This window comes from Podarcis melisellensis, assembly GCF_964234715.1.
Source record: "Podarcis melisellensis genome assembly, chromosome: 4".
NCBI lineage: Eukaryota > Metazoa > Chordata > Lepidosauria > Squamata > Lacertidae > Podarcis > Podarcis melisellensis.
In genome coordinates, this window is record NC_138531.1 from 99,711,355 (window position 1) to 99,733,873 (window position 22,519).

Sequence of the window (22,519 nt, forward strand, 5' to 3'; positions counted from 1 at the left end):
CATTCCAAAAGGACTGGAACACATTTATATTATATTTGAAAGACAACTGTAAGCAATTAACATCATTAGCAGCGTTATCTGCAGATCTGTAAGGTGAAATTGCTACCTATTCAGGTTGAGTAATATAATATTTTAGGTAATGATATAACAAGGATAGGAAACGAAGCGAAATGTAAAGATGTAAAGTTTAATTTTGTAAACCATCAGTTGGAGGGAGGGAAGTCGTTGGGCTCAGTCGAGCCAAAGAGAGAAAACAAGAGGGTTACGAGGTTACGTAATGTGATAATACCTAAATCCAATAAAAATCGTTTAGAAAAAAAGAAAATGTGTCTCTCTATTCCGGCAGCCCCCGCTAGCTCAGCCGGCTCAGCTCTCCATACGTCCTGCAGCGGGGCAGAGAATTGCAAGAGCAGGCGCCGGTGAAAATCACAATGTGGGTGGAACCGTGCAGCCAGCGGCAGTGGCGTAGCATGGGTTGTCAGCACCCGGGGCAAGGCAAGTAATTTGCACCCCCTAACCCGTGGATTTGCGCCCCCTAACCTGTGGATTTGTGCACCCTAACCCCCAGATGTTGCGCCCGGTGCGGCCGGCCCCTCCTGCACCCCCCTCGCTACGCCACTGGCCAGCGAATGCCTCTACATAGCTCCATCCTTATTTCAGACGTTGCGATAGGTCAATATATCACAATGCTTAGCTGGCTATATATCACGATGCTGGAAACCGCCTATCGCCCAGCCTTGGTGAGGTTGATGCTTCTGTTGGCAGCTGATGCCACTGGGGAAGAAGACTTCTACACGCGGCACATAGTTGGAACTGCGTAACTCTCCCCTGCAGGAGGCAGTGAGGACTCTGCCATTCTTATGTACTGAGTTGAATAGGCTCCAAAATGCAGCAGTCTGATTGGTCCTAGGACTTTAGGATTCAGAATGCAGCAGTCTGATTGGTCCGCAGGAGCCACCCAATGCAGCTCCAGGTGGAAGGGAATCCACAACCTGATTGGCCTACAGGTGAATCCCAGAATTAGCCAATCACGTGGGGCCCATTGTGTAAATTATGTATATAAAGCAGACACTTTGGGGGAACTTGCATTCCTCACTACTATGAACTGAATAAAGAGCATGGAATCCACACTCGACTCCATGTATATTTCAGCCATCCTTTCTCTCTCTGCTCCTCCCTCTTCATACCTCTTCTGGTTCTGGGAAACCAGCAGGGATGGGAGCTGGTTGCAGCAAGAGTGGGGGAAAGCCTGACTTCCTCACCAGCCAGATTCCTTTCTGCCTCTCTGCCCCCCTCTTCTCCAGCCTCCCCTTCTGCCTCTGATTCTGGACTGCTCTCTGTCAGAGACTCTCCCAGCTCACTAAACCCTGTTGCCTCTTCAGCTTCCGACACCTCCTCCTTCCTGTCTTCTCCCTCTGACCCCTCATGACCACCAGTCCCCTGGCTCTGAGCAAAATTGAGGTTTCTAGAAAGTGTGTTGAACTGTAGGCATTGAAAGTCTTCTGACCGTTGAGTAATAAACAGTGTTTATCCTTCCAGGCTTGGAGCTTAAGTCTCTTGGTGGCCATAAAGACTTGCAAAACCCAGATAAAGCTGCTTTGGAGCCCTGGAGGAAGGCTGATCTTTGCCAAGTTTACAAGAAACCTTTCCCCTCCATTGCCGATTCCTGTGATCCCATGGGGTTGAGATGGATGACCCTTAGGGTCCCTTCCAGCTCTACAGTTTTATGGAACTAAGAGCACGCAGGCCCCTTTTGGCTGCTGGCGGGTAACTGAGCGATTAGGGCCGGACGGCGGCTATAAAGCGGGAATTGAACAAGGCCTGCCTGGTTTTCCGCCACAAGCCTTGTAAATCCTTCTTTCTAAATGCTGCGTAAGATGGATGAGCCTCTGAAAACTAGACATGGTCCGGCACAGCAGTAGGGAAGATCATCCAAATTCTCCCTTAAGCTCCTCTCGGAGCCATCTGTCGGCCAAAGAAGTGCTCGGCTTAGGTTGCCTTTGTTAGTCTGCCCTCCTTTCTTCAAAGCTGTTGTTTTTGTCGTTTTGATTTGAAGTTGATCAAGGAAGAGTTTAGAGAGAGCAGAGCTCACCCCTGCCCAATTTGTATTAGCAAAGCCCTCCTTACTCTGGGAGTAACTTGGCAGCAAATGTCAGCGGCAGAGCGCAGGCTGGGCATATAAGAGAACCCACATCCGACCCTCGGAATCTCCAGCAGAGAACTGGAGGTTTGGGTAAACAGTGGAACAGTTTCTCTGCATGCAGGTTCAGACCCCAGTAGGACTGGGTGATATATCAATATATCGCCAGAAACAGGTTTGAAGTCCATATTGTGATATCGGTTTCATAATTTTTGACCTGTCAATATGTCTCGAATAATAATAATAATAATAATAATAATAATAATAATAATAATAATAATAGTCATACCTCAAGTTGAATGTGCTTCGGGTTGAGAGCGTTCGAGTTGCGCTCCGCAGCAACCCAGAAGTAACGGAGCGTGTTACTGCTGGGTTTTGCCGCTCGCGCATGCGCAGACGCTCAAAATGACGTCACGCGCATGCGCGGAAGCGGCAAAACGCGATGCGCCGTCGCGTCTTGCGTTCCATTCAGGTTGCAAACAGGGCACCGGAATGGATCCCGTTCGCATCCCGAGGTAATAATAATAATAATAATAATAATAATAATAATAATAATAATAATATATTACTTATACTCTGCCCATCTGGCTGGGTTTCCCCAGCCACTCTGGGCGGCTTCCAACAAAATATTAAAAATACAATAAAACATCAAACATTAAAAACTTTCCCTAAACAGGGCTGCCTTCAGATGTCTTCTAAAAGTCAGGTAGTTGTTTATTTCCTTGACATCTGACCAGAGGGCGTTCCACAGGGAGGGCGCCACCACCGAGAAGGCCCTCTGCCTGGTTCCCTGTAACTTCTTGCAATGAGGGAACCGCAAGAAGGCCCTCGGAGCTGGAGCTCAGTGTCCAGGCAGAATGATGGGGGTGGAGATGCTCCTTCAGGTCTACTGGACCGAGGCTGTTTAGGGCTTTCAAGGTCAGCACCAACACCTTGAATTTTGCTTGGAAATGTACTGGGAGCCAATGTAGATCTTTCAGGACTGGTGTTATGTGGTCTTGAAGGCCGTTCCCAGTCCCCAGTCTAGCTGCCGCATTCTGGATTACTTGTAGTTTCCAGGTCACCTTCAGCCCCCCATAGAGCGCATTGCAGTAGTCCAAGTGGGAGATAACTAGAGCATGCACCACTCTGGCGAGACAGTCTGCGGGCAGGTGGGGTCTCATCCTGCGTACCAGATGGAGCTGGGAGACAGCTGCCCTGGACACAGAACTGATGATGCAAATCCTATATCAGTTACGTCACAGTGTTTAGATGGTGATAGATCACAAAGCTGAAAAGCAGATATCGCCTAGCCTTAACCCTCAGTGGCATCTTCAGGTAGGGATTGTGGAGACCGCAACCCATTGCTGCCTGCCAGTGTAGGCAGTACTGAGGCAGATAGACCTGTGGTCTGACTCAGCCGCTTCCTATGCTCCTACAAACCGCTGTCTAAAAATTCTGGAGAGTTTCTGCCAGCCAGGGATGACGCTGGCTCAGTGGTTGGGATGGGACAGATTTCTGTGCTCCATTGAAGTGGCAGCAGTGGTTGCTGTTATGTGCAATTGCTGCGTGTGGTGTTTTACAAGAAAGTAAGAGCCTGTTGGATCAGGCCAGTGGCCCATTGAGTCAAGAATCCTCTTCTCACAGTGGCTAACCGGATGCCCACTATGGGAAACATACAAAGCAGGATTCGAGCGCAAGAGCAATTCTCCTTTCCAGCAACTGACACAGAGAAGCCTCGCTGCCTCTGACTGTGGGATTATTTATTATTTACTTGTTTAGATTATGTATTTATTCATTAAAGTTATATACAGTCATACCTCGGGATAAATACGCTTCAGGATAAGTATTTTCAGGTTGCGTTCCGCGGCGACCCAGAAGTAACGGAGTGCGTTACTTCCGGGTTTCACCGCTCGCGCATGCACAGTCAAATGACGTAATGCGCAGAGGTGGTGAAACGCGACCCGCGCAGTCGCGTCTTATGTTCTGTTTAGGATGCGAACGGGTCTCCGGAACGGATCCCGTTCACATCCCGAGGTACCACTGTACCACCTTTTTTTAGAAATTTTAATAAACATCTTTGTTGATTTATACAAATACATTACAAATGGTTACAACAGAGTTTCACACGAAAATGAAAAAAAGAATAACAAGAATAAAAATAAAGAGCAAAAAAAGAGTTAACATTAAAATAAAAGAATATCGGTTGTATTATCATATCATGGCCAATAAAGTCTTCTGGAACAAAAACGTCTAATCATTCTCATCGTACATTTTCTAATATTTTGATTTTATCGCACAGTTTATTTTATAGCTTTTCCTACATATTCTTCTAAGATATTTTTCCCCGTTTATATATTATACACAAGTATCATTCAATTCTGCCAGGATAGTTTCATTTTTACAGTGTGATCTTATATACTCCTTGAATAATATCCATTCTCTATATACTTTTTGATTTAGGACTCCCCTAACTTTTCCAGTCAGCTTTGCTAAGTGAATATACTCTACCATGAGTGTTTGCCAGTCTATTATTGTTGGTATTGTTTCACATTTCCAACTTCTGGCTACGAATATTCTTGCAATCATAATTATGTATTATGATTGAATACATAAACAGTGCTCTTGTGTTTTGCTCTATTTCTGTTGGTAATATTCCTAGAAGGAAAATCTCCAGTCCTTTTTTTGATGTTAAGTTTAAATAATTTTTTTAATTCGTCATATATGTTATTCCAAAACTCGCTTATAACCATACAAGTCCACCACTATATACCGCCTTTCATCATGAGACCACAAAGCAGTTTACAACATAAAAACAAATAATATTAAAAATCACACACACACACACCACTATAAAAGGCCCTATGTGATCTTAATCTTAATCTTAATCTTAATCTTAATCTATTGAAGGCTGAAGGCCTGGTTGAAGGGGAATGTTTTCTCCTGGCATCTGAAAATATATAGTGAAGGTGCCAGGTGAGTCTCCCGGGGGAGAGCATTCTATGAGCGGGAGGCCACTTCAGAAAAGGCCCCGCCTCGTGTTTTCACTAGATGAGATCCTGCCTTCATGCCTCTCACAGCCCATCTGCTCTGCTCACATTTTAAGTAGCTGATGGCGCTTGCACGGCTGTGTGTGCATGCACACATTGGTTGGTAACATAGTGAGAAACCTTACTGTTGAATCAGCTGACAGCTGCCTTGTGCCTTTGTGTCTCCTCTCTGCAGCTCACCGTCTACCTGGGCAAGAGGGACTTCGTCGACCACATAGATGTCGTCGATCCAGTGGGTAAGTGAGCTCTGGGCTGGGTCCAGCGCCCGCTGAAGTGCCACAGAGAGGCATGCCCTCCGACACTGCTCTCTTGAGACATCTGTCTCGTGGCCCCAGGAGATGGTCCTGCGATGCAGCTGCCTTGCCGAAGCAAAAAAGGATTCCTTCATTGCAGGGGGTTCGGCCAGATGACCCTCGTGGTCCCTTCCAGCTCTGCAATTCTGTGATGCTATTGTTCTATGCTGTGAATGCTCAGATGGGAGATTACCGTATTTTTCACCCCATAGGGCGCACTTTTTCCCCTCCAAAAATGAAGGGGAAATGTCTGTGCGTCCTATGGGGCGAATGCAGGCTTTTGCTGAAGCCTGGAGAGCGAGAGGGGTCGGTGCGCACCGACCCCTCTTGCTCTCCAGGCTTCGCACAGTTCTCTGCAAGGCGTGGGAGCCCTGCACTGGGCTCCCACGGCTTGCGGAGAGTTGCCTGCATGCCGAAGGCTGGGCGACTGAGCTCAGCGCGCTCAGACTTCGTGCGGCTCTCTGCAAGGTGCCGGAGCCCTGCGCTGGGCTCCCACAGCTTGCGGAGAATTGCCTGCATGCTGAAGCCTGGGCGCGCTGAGCTCCCACAGTTTGCGGAGAGTTGCCTGTTCTGGGGGCTGGGGTCAGGGGTCAGGGGAAGCTCGGGCTTCCCCCTCCCCAGCCCTGCGTCTGGGGGGAAAATAATTCCCCCCCTTTATTTCCCCCCCAAAAAAAACTAGGTGCACCTTATGGGACGGTGCGTCCTATAGGGCGAAAAATACGGTACCTGGGAGGAGGGGAAAGCAACAACAACCTCAGGCACTGCTTCTTTAAAAAGTCACCGTTCTTCTTTACATTCATATGTGATGTCATTTCGCAGCATCACAGTGAAGGCGGTGAAGGTCCTGTGTGAGTGCCTGGATGAGGTTGGAGAATGGATGGCGGCTAACAGATTGAGGTTGAATACTGACAAGACAGAAGTACTGTTCTTGGGGGACAGGGGGCGGGCGGGTGTGGAGGACTCCCTGGTCCTGAATGGGGTGACTGTGCCCCCGAAGGACCAGGTGCACAGCCTGGGAATCATTCTGGACTCACCACTGTCCATGGAGGCACAGGTCAATTCTGGGTCCAGGGCAGCTGTCTACCAGCTTCACCTGGTACGCAGGATGAGACCCTCGCTGCCCGCGAATTGTCTCGCCAGAGTGGTGCATGCTCTGGTTATCTCCCGCTTGGACTACTGCAATGCGCTCTATGTGGGGCTACCTTTGAAGGTGACCTGGAAACTGCAACTAATCCAAAATGCGGCAGCTAGACTGGTGACTGGGAGCGACCGTCAAGACCATATAACACCGGTCTTGAAAGACCTACACTGGCTCCCAGTACGTTTCCGAGCACAATTCAAAGTGTTGGTGCTGACCTTTAAAGCCCTAAATGGCCCCAGCCCGGTATACCTGAAGAAGCGTCTCTCCCCCCCCCCCATCGTTCTGCCCGGACACTGAGGTCCAGCACCGAGGGCCTTCTGGCGGTTCCCTCACTGCGAGAAGTCAGGTTACAGAGAACCAGGTAGAGGGCCTTCTTGGTAGTGGCGCCCGCCCTGTGGAACACCCTCCTAGCAGATGTCAAAGAGAAAAACAACTACCAGACTTTTAGAAGATATCTGAAGGCAGCCCTGTTTAGGGAAGCTTTTAATTTTTGATGCATTATTCTATTTTAATATTCTGTTGGAAGCTGCCCAGAGTGGCTGGGGAAACCCAGCCAGATGGGTGGGGTATAAATAAATTATTATTATTATTATTATTATTATTATTATTATTATTATTAGCTCAGCAAGGCAGTGGGGCTTCCCAGGCTGCCCCTGTGGGGCTGGGACCTGGGACCAGCTGGGGTGAAAACAGTTCATGTCATCCGAGGAAGCACGTGTCGATGGTGGCACTCATCTCTCGGTTTCTGGGAAGATCACAAATCTTACTCATGGTCTGGGGCATTCCAGCTTCTGCTGTGAGTCATGCTTAGGCTGCAGATGAGAAACCCCCTCTGGCCAAAGGGGTGAATGAAATAATTCACACAAAATGCAGTCTGGTTGTATTCAGGCACAGCTCTATCTATCACGCTGCTTCTTAGTTACAGAGTTCTTGGGATGGAAAGATAGAGGGAGAGATGAGGAGCTAAACATCACTGGGCTTAAGCCCAGAGCAGGTGGAGAGGCCCTCCAGCCCCCTCTCTCCCACTCTCATAGAAATCATCAGATTGTTGAATTGGAAGGTATCTAGTCCAGGAATCGCAGGTGAAGAATTCCAACCTCTGCTTAAAAACCTCCAAGGAAGGGGAGTCCACAACCTCTGGAGGGAGACTGTTTCACTGTTGAACAGCTCTTACTGCCAGAAAGTTCCTCCTGGTGTTTAGTCAAAATCTCCTTTCTCCTCATTTGAATCCATTGTTCTGGGTTCTCGCCTCTCCTACGCAACCTGACGGAACACGTTTAGCTGAATCGGATCCTTGTGTTTGTGTGTCTCAGTGGAGAATTCCTTGCAGGAAATTTTAGCTTGCCTTGTTTATCATCCAAATATAAACCTCTAGGTAGGAGGCAAGATGATTCCACGGGCAGACCCCCCAAATGTTCATTTTTCCCTGCCGTGCCAATTCAGACAGATCCAGGTTTTAAAGCTGATTGGCACCAATTAGCTCCCAAAGTGCCACAGCCTGTACTGAAGTCCGTAGCCCTGTTGCACGTGCTGCAACAGTGCCAACAGTTCCTCACTCTGCGGCTTTGTGTGTGTGGTGCTTTCTGCTTCCTCCGGTTATTTATTAAGGCCAGCGGTCTGCATGGAGCCTCCATCACCTCTGATCCGGAGGATTCCTGTTGCGGATGTCGGGTGTTTTGCTTTGTTCTCTGCCCCCCACGCCACCACCCACTATTTAATTACCGCCCTTCCTCTGGTGGCACATTGAACCAGCAGCAAAGGCTTTTTCCTGTCTGCTAATTTCTCCACCCTGGAAATCTGCAAAGCCTGACTCATCTCTGCAGCAACCTTTGCTCCAACGGGAGCTGATCCTGCCAATTTGATGTTCCCCGGCAGCTCTCAGTTCTGTCCTGTCTTCACAGAACCGTAGAGTTGGAAAGGGACCCTTAGGATCATCTAGTCCAACCCCCAGGAATTAGCAGCTGTCCCATACGGGGATTGAACCACCACGCTCTAACCAACTGAGCTATTCTCCCCATTTAAGAAATTAATTGGCTTCAGCATTTAGAAGGGGGGAAAGCCTCAAACTTCTCCATCTCATCTGTGCTTCAGAACTTTGAGGTTTCCATATCAGGGGCAAATCCTGATACAGTTGCATATGGGCAGCTTTAGTGACTGCCACAAACCACCCAATCTATGCGTGGCGAAAGGTTCCAGGCACTCACCTGGGTTCCTTGGAAGGTCAGCAGAGACTCTGGCACCTTTAGGATATCTGGATTTATTTGCACATATATAAACTTGAGCATGATAGGGACATGGGTGGCACTGTGGGTTAAACCACAGAGCCTAGGGCTTGCCGATCAGAAGGTCAGCAGTTCAAATCCCTGCAGTGGGGTGAGCTCCCGTTGCTCGGTCCCTGCTCCTGCCTACCTAGCAGTTCAAAAGCACATCCAAGTGCATGTAGATAAATAGGTACCGCTCCGGTGGGAAGGTAAATGGTGTTTCCATGCTCCTTTGGTTCACCAGAAGCGGCTTAGTCATGCTGGCCACATGACCCAGAAGCTGTACGCCGGCTCCCTCGGCCAATAAAGCGAGATGAGCACCGCAATCCCAGAGTCGGCCACGACTGGACCTAATGGTCAGGGGTCCCTTTACCTTTACATTAAACCTGAGCATAAGGCTCAGGGGCTCACAGCATTGACACCCAAAGAGATCTTGCTTCTCCATTAGTCTCAACTGTGGATCCAGCCCAGATCAAGCAGATCTGGGTGTCCCCATCTCCCAGCCAGCTTTCAGCTCAGCTCAAACACAACACTCTGGCTTCTCCTACCCAGCAGATAGGTGAGGGGGCTGGGGGAAAGGTCCAGCCATTCGCCTGAAGGGCACTCTTGCTTAGTAGCAGCTCTTGCATCCCAGCTTATTCTTTGGGAATGCTGTTGAGGACAGCGAAGGCCATTGTCCTGCAGATAAACATGTCTGAGCAGCACAGCAACATCCTCTGTTACATTCCAACCTTCCCTGGGCACAGGACCCAAAACATTGGAAGGGACTCCAGGCATCATCCAGACTGACCCTACCCCCAGCCCAAAACATGATCAAAATAATAATAATAATAAATTGTCCAGTAGCACCTTAGAGACCAACTAAGTTTGTTCTGGGTATATACTGTTTGTATGCACTTGAAACCAGATATCGCCCAGCCCTTTGCATCCCCACATCCCGGGTTCTGAGCCTTCGTCCCTTGGGGGTTCCCCAGCTCAATATCCCCACTGTTCTTCTGCATCGAGCCAAGACGTGTCGCCTGCCATGTTTCCTTGGACAGAGCTGGTAAGCTATACTAACCCATGCAGAGTAGAAGTACCAGTGTTGCATTGCCCTCATACCTGCCTCTCGTTCCTTTTGCAGATGGTGTCGTGTTGGTCGATCCAGAATACTTAAAAGAAAGGAAAGGTAACTCCAGTGTTTGTGTGTGTGTACCTCTGGCTTTGGGGCGGGGTGAGGCCCTCCAGACCTCTCTGTCTGGCTCTTGGGAACCTCCCCAGGTCAGGACCCCTTCCCAGGCCATGCACCCCTCACAGTCCTTGCCCCACACCCTCCGAAAAGGCTTTTGACTGGCTGGAATGGGCCCTTGAATGGTGAGAGTGCCTCCTTGCTTGTCTGGATGGAAAGGTGGGCGATGGGAGGGGTAGAAAACTCTGACCTGCACCTGGAATGGAGCCTATTCTGCAAAGGGGAGTTTTGTGCCAGTTGCCCGCTTTATTATTAAATTATTTACTTATTGCCCAATTTTCCTCCAAGGAGCTCAGTGTGGTGTACGTGGTTCTCCTGCTCCTCACAACAGCCCTGTGAGGTAGGTTAGGCCGAGTGACTGGCCCAAGATCACCTCGTGAGCATCATGGCCAAGCTGGGAGTTGAGCCCTGCTCTCCCAGGTCCTAGTCCAGACCTTTAACCACTACACTACCTTGACTTTTGCCTCTGGCTTTGCTCACACCTGGCAAAGCCGCCCCCGGAAAGCTTCCCTCTGCTGTCTTGTACTTGCAAAGGCTTTCTTCTTCATTTCTTGTGTACATGGTCCTCCTCCCATCCTCACAACAACCTTGCGATGTAGGGCATCCTGAGAGGCAGCGCACAAGGTCACACCCAGCGTGCTCCGTGGAATTCCAAACGGGAATTCAAACCCTGGCACTCTAAGTACTACACCAGGGCCAGGGCCTTCTCAGTGATGGCTCCGACCCGGTGGAATGCTCTGCCCCAGGAGACCAGGGCCCTACAGGATTTCACTTCCTTCCGCAGGGCCTGTAAGACAGAGCTATTCCGCCTGGCTTTCAATTTGAACTTAGCCTGATCTTTTATTCCCCTTCCTTCCCTCCCCCTCTTCTTCTTATGAAGATTCCCCGCTCTGGGATCCCACAGCTAATTCTCCCCTGGTCTCCTCACGGGCCCAAATAGCCCTGGTGATCATCTAATGTTTAGGGGGGATTTCCCCCCTAAATTGATTTTTGAATTCTGAATTTGTTGTTATTCATGCTTTATGCTGTTTTTTTTGTTGTTGCATCAATTAAGTGTTTTAAATTTGTTAGCTGCTCTGAGCCCGGTTTTTTGAACTGGGAAGGGCGAGATATAAATAAAATATTATTATTATTATTATTATTATTACAGTGTATTTTAAAATGGGGTTTTAGAGTTTTTTTAGGGGTTTTTTAATGTTTTATGTAGTTTTATGTAGTTTTGTGGTAGTTTTATGTAGTTTTTCAATTTCATTGTTCCACAAGGGACAGTGACAATAAAGATATCATTATCGTTATCATCATCATCATCATCATCATCATTATTATTATTTTATTATTATTACACCACACTGCCTCTTGGCAATGTCCGATGACTCCATGAGCTCGGCTGTTGGTGGCTGCCCCATTTCTCATTCTGCGTCGCTCGAAAGCCGCCTTGGGGTTCGGAGATCAGTGCGGAAACACGACGAGTCCGACACAAGCCCTGGGCGCAGGTGGGCAACGGGGGCCACATCCGGCCCTCCCTATTGTCCTCTGCGCCACATGCCTTCCTCTCTGCCCCGCTTGCAGTTTTCGTGACCCTCACGTGCGCCTTCCGCTACGGCCGCGAGGACCTGGACGTCCTGGGGCTGACCTTCCGCAAGGACCTCTTTGTCGCCAACATCCAGGCCTTCCCTCCGGTCACCGAGGAGAAGAAGCCTCTGACGCGGCTCCAGGAACGACTGATTAAGAAGCTCGGTGAGCAGGCCTACCCTTTTACCTTCGAGGTACGGATCCTTCTTTCTCCCCCCTACCTTTAGCTCTCCTCTCCCCCCAGCCCTCCTTCGCCAGTCGCCCCACCCCAGGCGGCGTTTGCACCTCGCCGACAAAAAATTCTCACGATTGGGCAGCTGCTCCAGCTTCACAGCAGGTGATCCAGTTGCTCCCCTTCCTCGCCCCGAAATTGCCCACGTGAGAAAATTTCTGGCCACCCAAGGGCCACACTTTCTGCTGGGCGGGACAGGTAAAAGGGGGTTGGGCTAGATGACCCTCGGGAACCCCTTCCAACTAGACAGTTCTAGGATTCTGTGAAAAGGGCAGCCTTCTGTATGTGGTGCATCGTTAGCCTGTGGAACTCTCTGCCACTGGAGGCAGTGAAAAGCATGGTGGCAGGTGGCTGGCAGGAAAGCCAAGGGACCCCCCCCCCCGGAGTTTAGCCCTGATCCAGAGTTTCTCACGTTTCGGAGCTGTGCCATTTCTTGCTTTTGACTACTTATGCTCTTGAGTTCGAATCCTGCTTGTGGGTTTTGCTTTGAGCCACCTGGTTGGCTGCTGTGAGAGCGGGCTACTCGACTAGATGGACCCTTAAAAAGGTAAAGGGACCCCTAATCATTAGGTCCAGTCGCGGACGACTCTGGGGTTGCAGCGCTCATCTTGCTTTACTGGCCGAGGGAGCCGGCGTACAGCTTCCAGGTCATGTGACCAGCAGGACTAAGCCGCTTCTGGTGAACCAGAGCAGCGCACGGAAACGCCGTTTACCCTCCTGCCGGAGCGGTACCTATTTATCTACTTGCACTTTGACGTGCTTTCGAACTGCTAGGTGGGCAGGAGCAGGGACCGAGCAATGGGAGCTCAACCCGTCGCGGGGATTTGAACCACCGACCTTCTGATCAGCAAGTCCTAGGTTCTGTGGTTTAACCCACAGCGTCACCCGCGTCCCTAGATGGACCCTTAATGAAATGTTAATACATACACAGACTTTGGCATTGTTGGTCAGCCTGGTGACGCTGTCCCTTACGCGGGACATTTTCCCCGTTCCAGATCCTTCCCAACCTTCCCTGCTCCGTGACGTTGCAGCCGGGACCCGAAGACACAGGAAAGGTAAAAAAAGAAAGGAAATGAAATAAAGAGAGGAGTGGGGAAAGGGTGCTGATGACAGCCCTGGTGAATTGGGGCAGTTTCAAGACCTCGTAATGCTCCTTCACGGAAGGCACAGGTCCCTTCCTTTCTTCATGCTGCCTTTCCCCAACCTGGTGCCCTCCGGGTGTGTTGGGCTTCAGCTCCCACCAGCATCTGCAAACTTGCTTGACAAACAGGGATCATGGGAGTTGTAGTCCAATGAACCAGTTTGGGGAAGCTGCCTTAATGCGATATTTTGGGAGCTCTCTCAGCAGGCTTTTTTTTCTTTCGGTGTGTTCCTTTAAGAGACCACAGTTGACAACAGCGCCATCCGCTGGCCATTAATTTCAATGCCATGCAATGTACTTCAGTCCACTTAAGGGTTGTACATCATTACATGTCTTTCTGTGCCAGGTGAAAATATTCCTCTTTACCCAGGCTTTCGGCCATTAAAAATAATCTATGACCTATTAAATGTAGGGGGGCATGTTATTATGATTTTATTATGCTGTGTATGTCTTTAATGTTGTACACTGCCCTGTGAACTTTGGTCAAAAGGTAGAATAATAATAATTATTAGAATAATAGTGATAATTAGAATAATAGTGTGTTGGTTCCAAGGATCATCAAGGCAGTTTTCCTTTTTGAGGCCTTTTCCTAAGGCCAACAGGTCAAGATAAGGGGAAGCAGAACTTACAACTGGTTTAGGATTTTTTATTTATTTTTTTCATACTACAGTGGTACCTCGGGTTACAGACACTTCAGGTTACAGACTCCGCTAACCCAGAAATAGTACCTCGGGTTAAGAACTTTGCTTCAGGATGAGAACAGAAATCGTGCTCCAGCGGCACAGCGGCAGCGGGAGGCCCCATTAGCTAAAGTGGTACCTCAGCTTAAGAACAGTTTCAGGTTAAGAACAGATCTCCAGAACGAATTAAGTTCTTAACCCGAGGTACCACTGTACTTATACACCGCTTGGTTGTAGGAACAAACCTCAAAGCGGTTTACGAAAAGATGAAGCGGTAAAACCGAGAAGAATTTAAAACCATATGTTTTTAAAAAGTACACCAATTTAAAATGCCGAAGCAGATTGAAATTCACATCAAGAGTCTCAGCATCTGGGTGGTTGTTGTTGTTTAGTTGTTTAGTCGTGTCCAACTCTTCTTGAATCCATGGACCAGAGCACGCCAGGCACTCCTGTCTTCCACTGTCTCCCGCAGTTTGGTCAAACTCATGCTGGCAGCTTCAAGAACACTATCCCACCATCTCGTCCTCTGTCGTCCCCTTCTCCTTGTGCCCTCCATCTTTCCCAACATCAGGGTCTTTTCCAGGGAGTCTTCTCTTCTCATGAGGTGGCCAAAGTATTGGAGCCTCAGCTTCAGGATCTGTCCTTCCAGTGAGCACTCAGGGCTGATTTCCTTCACAATGGATAGGTTTGATCTTCTTGCAGTCCATGGGACTCTCCAGAGTCTCCTCCAGCACCAAAATTCAAAGGCATCTGGGTAGGCGTGTGTAAAAAAGAATTTTTTGAGCAGACATCGAAAAGAGTACAGTGGACGCACGGCTTGCGAACGTGATCCATGCGGGAGGTACATTCACAAGCCACAGTGCTGCGTCTGCACGCATGTGCAGGTCGCGATTCTGCGCATGCGCAAAGTGCGATTTAGCGCTTCTGCGCATGTGTGAGTGCTGAAACCCGTTCCGGTAGTTCCACCTTCTGCGCGGTGCACAACTCGAAAACGTGCAGCCTGAAACGTCTGTAACCCGAGGTATGACTGTACATCAATAAACAGGGAGTTCCAAAGTGAAGATGAGCAGAGGTGCTCCTCTTGGTTTCTCCGCTGCCCTCAGAAGTGTGGCAAAAGGCGGCCTGGGAGAGGGCTTCCTCTGTGGTGGCCCCCAAATTGTGGAACACCCTCTCCACTGAGGCTCGCCTGGCACCTTCCTTGCGAAGCTTCTGCCCTTTTATTTTGTGTGGCCTGACTCCTCGCAATCTGCCAAGGTTGCTTTAGTTGCTCTTTCTGCATTATGGGGTGAGGGGGTTGGACTAGATGTCCTTTGGGTTCACTTCCAACACTATATCTCACTGATACATTGGCTTAATCTGTTCTTGCTTCTATCTGCCATCGTTCTTGACGCTGCTTCTGCTTCCTTCTCTTCCCTCCTAGGCCTGCGGTGTTGACTATGAAGTGAAAGCTTTCTGTGCAGAGAGTCTGGAGGAGAAGATCCATAAAAGGTGGGTGCAGCGACTCTCCGGGTTTTGCAAAGGTAAAGGGACCCCTGACCATTAGGTCCAGTCGTGGCCAACTCTGGGGTTGTGGTGCTCATCTCGCTTTACTGGCCGAGGGAGCCGGCATACAGCTTCCATGTCATGTGGCCAGCATGACTAAGCCGCTTCTGGCGAAACAGAGCAGCGCACGGAAACGCCGTTTACCTTCCTGCCGGAATGGTACCTATTTATCTACTTGCACTTTGACGTGCTTTCGAACTGCTAGGTTGGCAGGAGCTGGGACAGAGCAATGGGAGCTCACCCTATCGCGGGGATTCGAACCGCCAACCTTCTGATCGGCAAGTCCTAGGCTTTGTGATTTAACCCACAGCACACAGATACATTGATCAGTGAATTCTTACATTTGATATTCTGCAGCAGAGGCCCTTTGAATAGATAGGAAGAAACTATGATGAAGTGTTTTTTGGGGACAAATCACAAAAGTCACAAATGTGATTGTGCTGGTTTTGGTAGTGGGCTGCATGTGCATGATATCTGCTGGAGGGGCAACCCCCCCAACCTATAAATAAATTCCTACAGCACCCCTCAATGTCCGCTCTCCCGCACCCCTGCAGGAACTCGGTGCGCTTGGTGATCCGCAAAGTCCAGTATGCGCCAGAGCGGCCGGGGCCGCAGCCGATGGCCGAGACCACCCGGCAGTTCCTCATGTCGGACAAGCCCCTGCACTTGGAAGCTTCCTTGGACAAAGAGGTATCTTGCAGGCCCTCATTTTGTGTCCGTTTTCTAGAATCCGCTGGGCGGCTCTTGCTGTCTTCCCTTCCGGGATTGGCTTGTAGTTTGGGCCAAATCCTGACTCCACTCGGAGGCTGCCTGCTTGTTTCGGGCGGACTCCTAGAGACAGCCTCGCCCAGGGCCTTATTTAGGTTTGATGAGGCCCTAAGCTACCAAAGAATGGTTTCCCAAACTTGAGCATCCAGCTGTTTTGGACTACAAATCCCATCACTGGTCCTGATAGCTAGGGATAATGAAAGTTGTAGTCCAAAAACAGCTGAAGACCCAAGCCTTCATCCCGCTGCCCACGAGAGGCTTTGTGCGGCTATCCCAGAAGCCGGGACAGCAAGAGGCTATCCCAGAAGCCAGATCCCTCTTGCTGTTCTGGCTTCTGGGATCCAGAATATTTTTTTTCTTGTTTTCCTCCTCCAAAAACTAGGTGCGCTTTTGGTCTGGTGCGTCTTATAGAGCGAAAAATACGGTATATTAATAGTGAAATACAATTAAGAAGAAGTGTATTAATAGTGAAATACAATTAAGAAGTATATGAGTAGTGAAATCATTATTAGGTTCTAACTTAAAATGATTTCTGATTCATAACAAACTTAATAACGGAAACACATTGGAATTTGGCAATAACAAAAGTTCCCTTAGAAACACAGTTTACAAAGATTCATAACCTAGTCTCTAGAAACTTGCTATAACATGAAATAATAATAGGAGTAAATATATGATGCAAACTACGAATAATGATAAATAGCAGAATGTAGGCACCCTGTATATAGAAAGGAGAAAAGCAGTGATATTTTAGGGAGCAAGCGGGGCTCATGACTTACACCATAGGAGCCTACACAACACAAAACACTGTTGCTGTATGTAGGTTTTTTTTTTTTTATCTTATATTCTGGAAAAGTACATCGAGTTTTTTTCCTTTAATTTTTTGGGGGCCCCCTAAGCTATATCTTGTTTAGCTTATAGGTAAATCCGGCACTGCGATGCCTGCTTGGGGACGGTCTCGCCCCGCAGACCTTGGCCCCGCAATTGCGCTTCTCAGGCGGGGCGCTGCTGATGGAGAACTGCGTGCCCCGGAGCTGTGCTTAGTTCGTACACAAAACGGGACTTTTAGTGTTGCTCCTTCAGCCCTCTGGAACAGTGTTCATTTAGAAAGCCCTGAACAACTTAGGTCCAGGGCACCGCAGAGATCGCCTGAAGCCTTATATTCCAGCTAGTTCACAGAGATCATCTGCAGCAGCCTTTTTGGTCATTCCCCGAGTTTGTGAGCCTTTAGTGTCTTTGGCCTAGCCCTGTGGAACTCTGTGCCACTGGAGATCCAGCAGGTGACTTCTGTGCCAGCTTTTAAATCCCCGCTGAAAACTTTTCTGTTCCACCCGCCTTATGCAGGCAATGAAGAAGTCATCCACCAAATAAAGAATAGGGGAAGTTTGCAATCTATTTGGAGAAAAAAACTATTGTAAACAATTACATACATTGGTAGGATTGACAGAAAACTTGTAGTAAAAATTTGATGTATGGAATGATAAAGGATTTATAAGAATAGGACTATGAAACAGATGCAAAGGGGAAAATCATTATATTAGGATCCACAATATGGGGAGGGGTAGGGAATTCAAAGGGGATTTTATGTTTTTATTTCGCTTAGAAAATGCAAAAATAAAAAAATGTTAAAAAGAGATTTTTCTTTAAAAAAAGAATACATACTTCACAGGGGTTAACTGATGAATTTCTATAACTTTGTAATTGTTTTTATTGTGTGGTTTTATGTTTAATTGCTGTAACCTGCTTTGATCTATTTTTTATGACACAGCAGAATACAAATTTTTATAAATTTATAAAATGAGAGAGGTTTTTAATCAGGAGGTTGGATGGCTGTCTGTCTACGCCTTTTTTTTGCTATCAAACGGTATATAAATTTTATGAAATGAAACAAATGAGTAAAACAAACTTCATTAACTTCTGGCTGTGAGGCGGTTTATAAATGAATAAACTCCCTAGGCTATTATTTCCAAGAGTGAATTGCAAGGTGCATCTGCCGGAATTGTCAGATTGTGGGCGCCCTTTCCTAAAATCTCCTCCCTGAGGACTTGTCGCTTGTGTTCTCTGTAGATTTACTATCACGGGGAGCCGATCAGCGTCAACGTTCACGTGACGAACAACACCAACAAGACGGTGAAGAAGATTAAAATCTCAGGTTAGCCTGGATGCCTCTCGGGCATCACTTACTTGTTGGTGGGACAAAGGAGCAACCAGGCAAAGGAGAGGTGGCTTGAGTTTTTGGGGCTGCCCCCCGTGACTTGGTTCCAGCCCCAGTATACCTGAAGGAGCGTCTCCACCCCCATCATTCAGCCCAGACATGGAGATCCAGCTCCAAGGGCCTTCTGGCGGTTCCCTCACTGCAAGAAGTGAAGTTACAGGGAACCAGGCAGAGGGCCTTCTCGGTGGTGGCACCTGCCCTGTGGAACGCCCTCCCATCAGATGTCAAGGAAATAAACTATCTGTTTAGGGAAGCTTTTAATGTTTAATAGTCTATTGCATTTTAATATTCTGTTGGAAGCCGCCCAGAGTGGCTGGGGAAACCCAGCCAGATGGGCGGGGTATTAATAATAATAATAATAATAATAATAATAATAATAATACAGTGGTACCTTGAGTTACAAATGACTCAGGTTACAAATGCTTCAGGTTACAAACTCTGCCAACCTGAAAGAGTTACCTCTAGTTGTGAACTTTGCCCCAGGATGAGAACGGAAATTGTGTGCCGGCGAAAGCACGCCTCTAGTTAAGAACTGTTTCAGGTTAAGAACGGACCTCTGGAACGAATTAAGTTCCAAACTAAAGGTATCACTGTAATAATAATAATAATAATAATAATAATAATAAAGCATTATTCTGAACAGTGGTTTGCACACCCCACTAAGGAAGATAATAACACAATAAAATTCAAAACCACTGATCTAATGTCCTCTCTCTCTCTCTCTCTCTCTTTCTTTCCTTCCTTTCGTTTGCAGTTCGCCAATACGCAGACATCTGCCTCTTCAACACAGCCCAGTACAAATGCCCCGTCGCAGTGGAGGAAGCAGAGTGAGTATTGTCGTTTGGCTTTCTCCATCCACGTGGGCACCGTGTAGCAGGCAGGACACTGCCCACAAAGGGCTTACAGTCTGAAAACGCCCCAGCCAACATGTCCAGGAAGGATAGGGGCTGTGATTTAGCAGCGTCTCGAGGGCACCAGGTTGGGGAAGGTTGGCCTGGAGCCTGAGAGGCAAAAGTCACCAGAGGGTTGACTGTGAGGAAGCCAAGCTTGCTTTGATTTTGTTATGAATTGAGGTGAGGACTTGGGTGCTCGGCTGTTGGGGGTTACCATCTTGTAATGCCATCTTGGGAATTTGGGAAAAGTTCACGTGCAACATGACTGAATCTGCATCATGCATTGAAAGCATAACTGTACTGTTTTAAATCGTCATGTCTTCCCACAATGAATCCCGAGGGCTATAGCTGGCCAGGGGCGCAGGGAGTTGTTGGAGGGCATCTGTTCTCCTCACAGAGCCACAATTCCCAGAATCCCCTGGGAAGAAGGATTGAGTGCAGAACCGACCTGAAAGGAAGCACTTCACACTGCAACACTTTGTTGCAGCGCTAGTATAAACTGATAAAATTTCAGCTCAGGACTAATGTAGGCAAAACAACAACATCCAGGTACAAGATTTCAGGACTCTGAGATTTGCAGAAATACCAAAGAACACCCCCCCAAAAAAAAAACACCTTAGGAAAAAGCCTTGAAGTAAGACCCCCTTCCTGCCCCCCCAAAACACAGCCCAGTGGGGAATTAACCACACACCGTGGTAGCAGAATGCCGGTCGGCCATTTGGGGGACAAACAGAATACTTCACGGTTGAGGAAGGGGAAGGGGAAGAGAGTGGAATACTTGGGAGATAGCACTGCACGCTGCAACATCTTGTTGCAGTTCCCTCCTACTGCAACCAGGCTTCCTGCTGGGAAACATGGCTGCCAGGCAGCTGCAGCGATGTGCAGTCGAGGTTTGAGCCCGCTGCACCTTGTTCTCTCTCTCCCCCCCCCCCAAATAATCTTTATTAGTTTTCCGGTTACATACTCCACATACACACAATGTGTTACATTTATACTTCCTCCTAAGTGATGACTTCCCTCCTTCCTTCTTCTGGTTTTTTATATCACATATAATTTTATGGCATTATTTTCATCCGTTTTGTATATTGTTATTCATTTTCCATATTTGTCCATAGTACAGTGGTACCTTGGGATGCGAACGGGATCTGTTCCAAACCCCGTTCGCATCCTGAATGGAACGTAAGATGGTTTCGTTGCTTCCGCGCATGCGTGTGATGTCATTTTGAGCATCTGCGCATGCGCGAGCGGCAAAAGCCAGAAGTAATGCACTCCATTACTTCCAGGTTGTCGCGAAGCGCAACCCAAAAGTGCTCAACCTGAAGCACATTCAACTCGAGGTATGACTGTATATTCACAAACAAATAAATTCTCCTGTTTATACAATTCTTGTTGTCCGTCTGTATTCATTTACAACTACTGTTAGTTATATTAATCTCTTTATACATTTTGCTTTGCGCCTTGCTGCCTTTCACCGATCTGTGGTTTTATCCCCGTCTCCAGCGACGTGGTGGCTCCCAGCTCCACCTTCTGCAAAGTCTACACGTTGACCCCGTTCCTCGCCAACAACCGGGAGAAGCGCGGCCTCGCCCTGGACGGGAAACTCAAGCACGAAGACACCAACCTGGCCTCTAGCACACTGTGAGGTTTTTTCCTTCCTACCTACCTACGGGCAGTTGGGGAAGGAGGAGGCAGCCGGGTTCGCTAGCTGAGCAAACTGGGGGTGGAGTTTGATGTTTTCTGTTTTCGTGTAGCACCCAGAGCTAAGCAGTTAAGAAGGAGAGGCTGCAGGATCAGGCCAGTGGCCAAGCTATACCCGAGAGGCGAGGTCCATGTCCGGTCCATGGTCAAAGGTGCAACATGGAGGCAGTCCGTAGTACAGTGGTGCCCCGCAAGACGAATGCCTCGCAAGGCGGAAAACTCGCTAGACGAAAGAGTTTTCTGTTTTGGAGGTGCTTCGCAAAACGAATTTCCTTTGGGCTTGCTTTGCAAGACGAAAATGTCTTGCGAGTTCCTACGGGTTTTTTCCCCCTCCCCCCCTTTTCTAAGCCGCTTATCCGCTAAGCCGCTAAAAGCCGCTAATAGCACTAATAGCGCTAATCCGTCAATGGGCTTGCTTCGCAAGACGAAAAAACCGCTAGACGAAGAGACTCGCAGAACGGATTCGGGTGAAGTCAGGAACAGGCTTGCAAGCAGGGAGCCAGGGCGGGTCAGGAGCTCAGGCAGGAAAGCAGGACAGGGTTCAGGCAGGAACTAGCAACCAACAATGTTGCTCCCACAACTTGGGACTGGGGCTGGACGGCCTTTATCTGCCCCGAGGCATAGGGCGGCCCCGGTCCACAGGTCACTCACCTCTTCTGGCCTGGAGGCGAGAACTCCTCCTGCTCTATAGGACGCACTTTTGTTCACTGTATAGGACGCACTTTCCCCCCTTCAAAAATGAAGGGGAAATGTGTGTGCGTCCTATGGAGCGAAGACGCCATAGCCCTGCAATCCTCTCCCGGCTGGAGAGGTGACGCGCAGCTATGGCTGGAGCCTCTATAGCCGCGCATCACTCTCCAGCCGGGAGAGCGCGCGCGGGGCAAAAGAAGCCATAGCCCCATGACCCTATCCCAGCTGGAGAGGTGACGCGCGGCTATGGCAGGATCCTCTTTAGCCGTGCGCCACCTCTCCAGCTGGGAGAGCGTGTGAGGGGCTAAAGAAGCCATAGCCCCGCGACCCTCTCCCAGCTGGAGAGGTGACGCGCAACTATGGCAGCAGCCCCTTTCCGCTGCTCCCTGACCTGCTCTTTGGGGCTGGTGGTGGGCTTCCCCCACCAGCCCCAAAGAGTAGGTCGAAAGGAACCTGAAGCCTGGAGAGTGAGAGGGGTCGGTGCACACAGACCCCTCTCGCTCTCCAGGCTTCCAAGGTAGCCGCCTGAACGGCACCTTGTTTTAGAGCAGGAAAACAAGAGGGGGGAAATTCTCCCCCTCTCTGCGCAGCGCCTCCTGCCGCTTTGCTGAAGGGGAGCTGGGCAGAGAGGGGGAGAATTTTTTTCTTGTTCTCCCCCCTCTAAAACAAGGTGCGCCCTATTGTCCGGTGCATCCTATGGTGCGAAAAATACGGTCGTTCCCTCCGCCTATCTGCCCCGAGCCTCTGCAGCCCAGCAGAGGCTGGAGGGTTACCGGACCCAGAGGCAACCTCAGCTTCTTCTGACGGGGCTGAGAGTGGAGCACCTGCAGGCAATGGGTCCTCCATCACCTCAGGAGCCAGAGCAGACTCAGCTGATGCCTGCACCTGAGGGTCCAGCACAGGTGAGGACCCTTCAGGCTCCAGCCCCAGCCCTGGCTCAGCTGGTTCTGGAGGCGGGGAATCCTGCGCAGGCTGGGATCCCTCAGGTTCAGCATC

At 49.0% G+C, this 22,519-nt stretch overlaps 1 protein-coding gene across 3 annotated transcripts in view; it reads left to right on the plus strand.

Moving 5' to 3' along the window:
* Positions 1-22,519, plus strand: part of ARRB1 (arrestin beta 1) — a 118,134-nt gene that overhangs the window by 85,159 nt on the left and 10,456 nt on the right. For all 3 annotated transcript variants that reach the window (XM_081909974.1, XM_081909972.1, XM_081909973.1), the window contains exons 3-11: positions 5,345-5,405; positions 9,988-10,032; positions 11,662-11,858; positions 12,892-12,951; positions 15,138-15,205; positions 15,814-15,949; positions 18,095-18,179; positions 18,997-19,069; positions 20,636-20,773. In XM_081909974.1, coding sequence (XP_081766100.1) covers positions 5,345-5,405; positions 9,988-10,032; positions 11,662-11,858; positions 12,892-12,951; positions 15,138-15,205; positions 15,814-15,949; positions 18,095-18,179; positions 18,997-19,069; positions 20,636-20,773 — 863 coding nt within the window. The remainder of the gene's footprint in view (positions 1-5,344; positions 5,406-9,987; positions 10,033-11,661; positions 11,859-12,891; positions 12,952-15,137; positions 15,206-15,813; positions 15,950-18,094; positions 18,180-18,996; positions 19,070-20,635; positions 20,774-22,519) is intronic.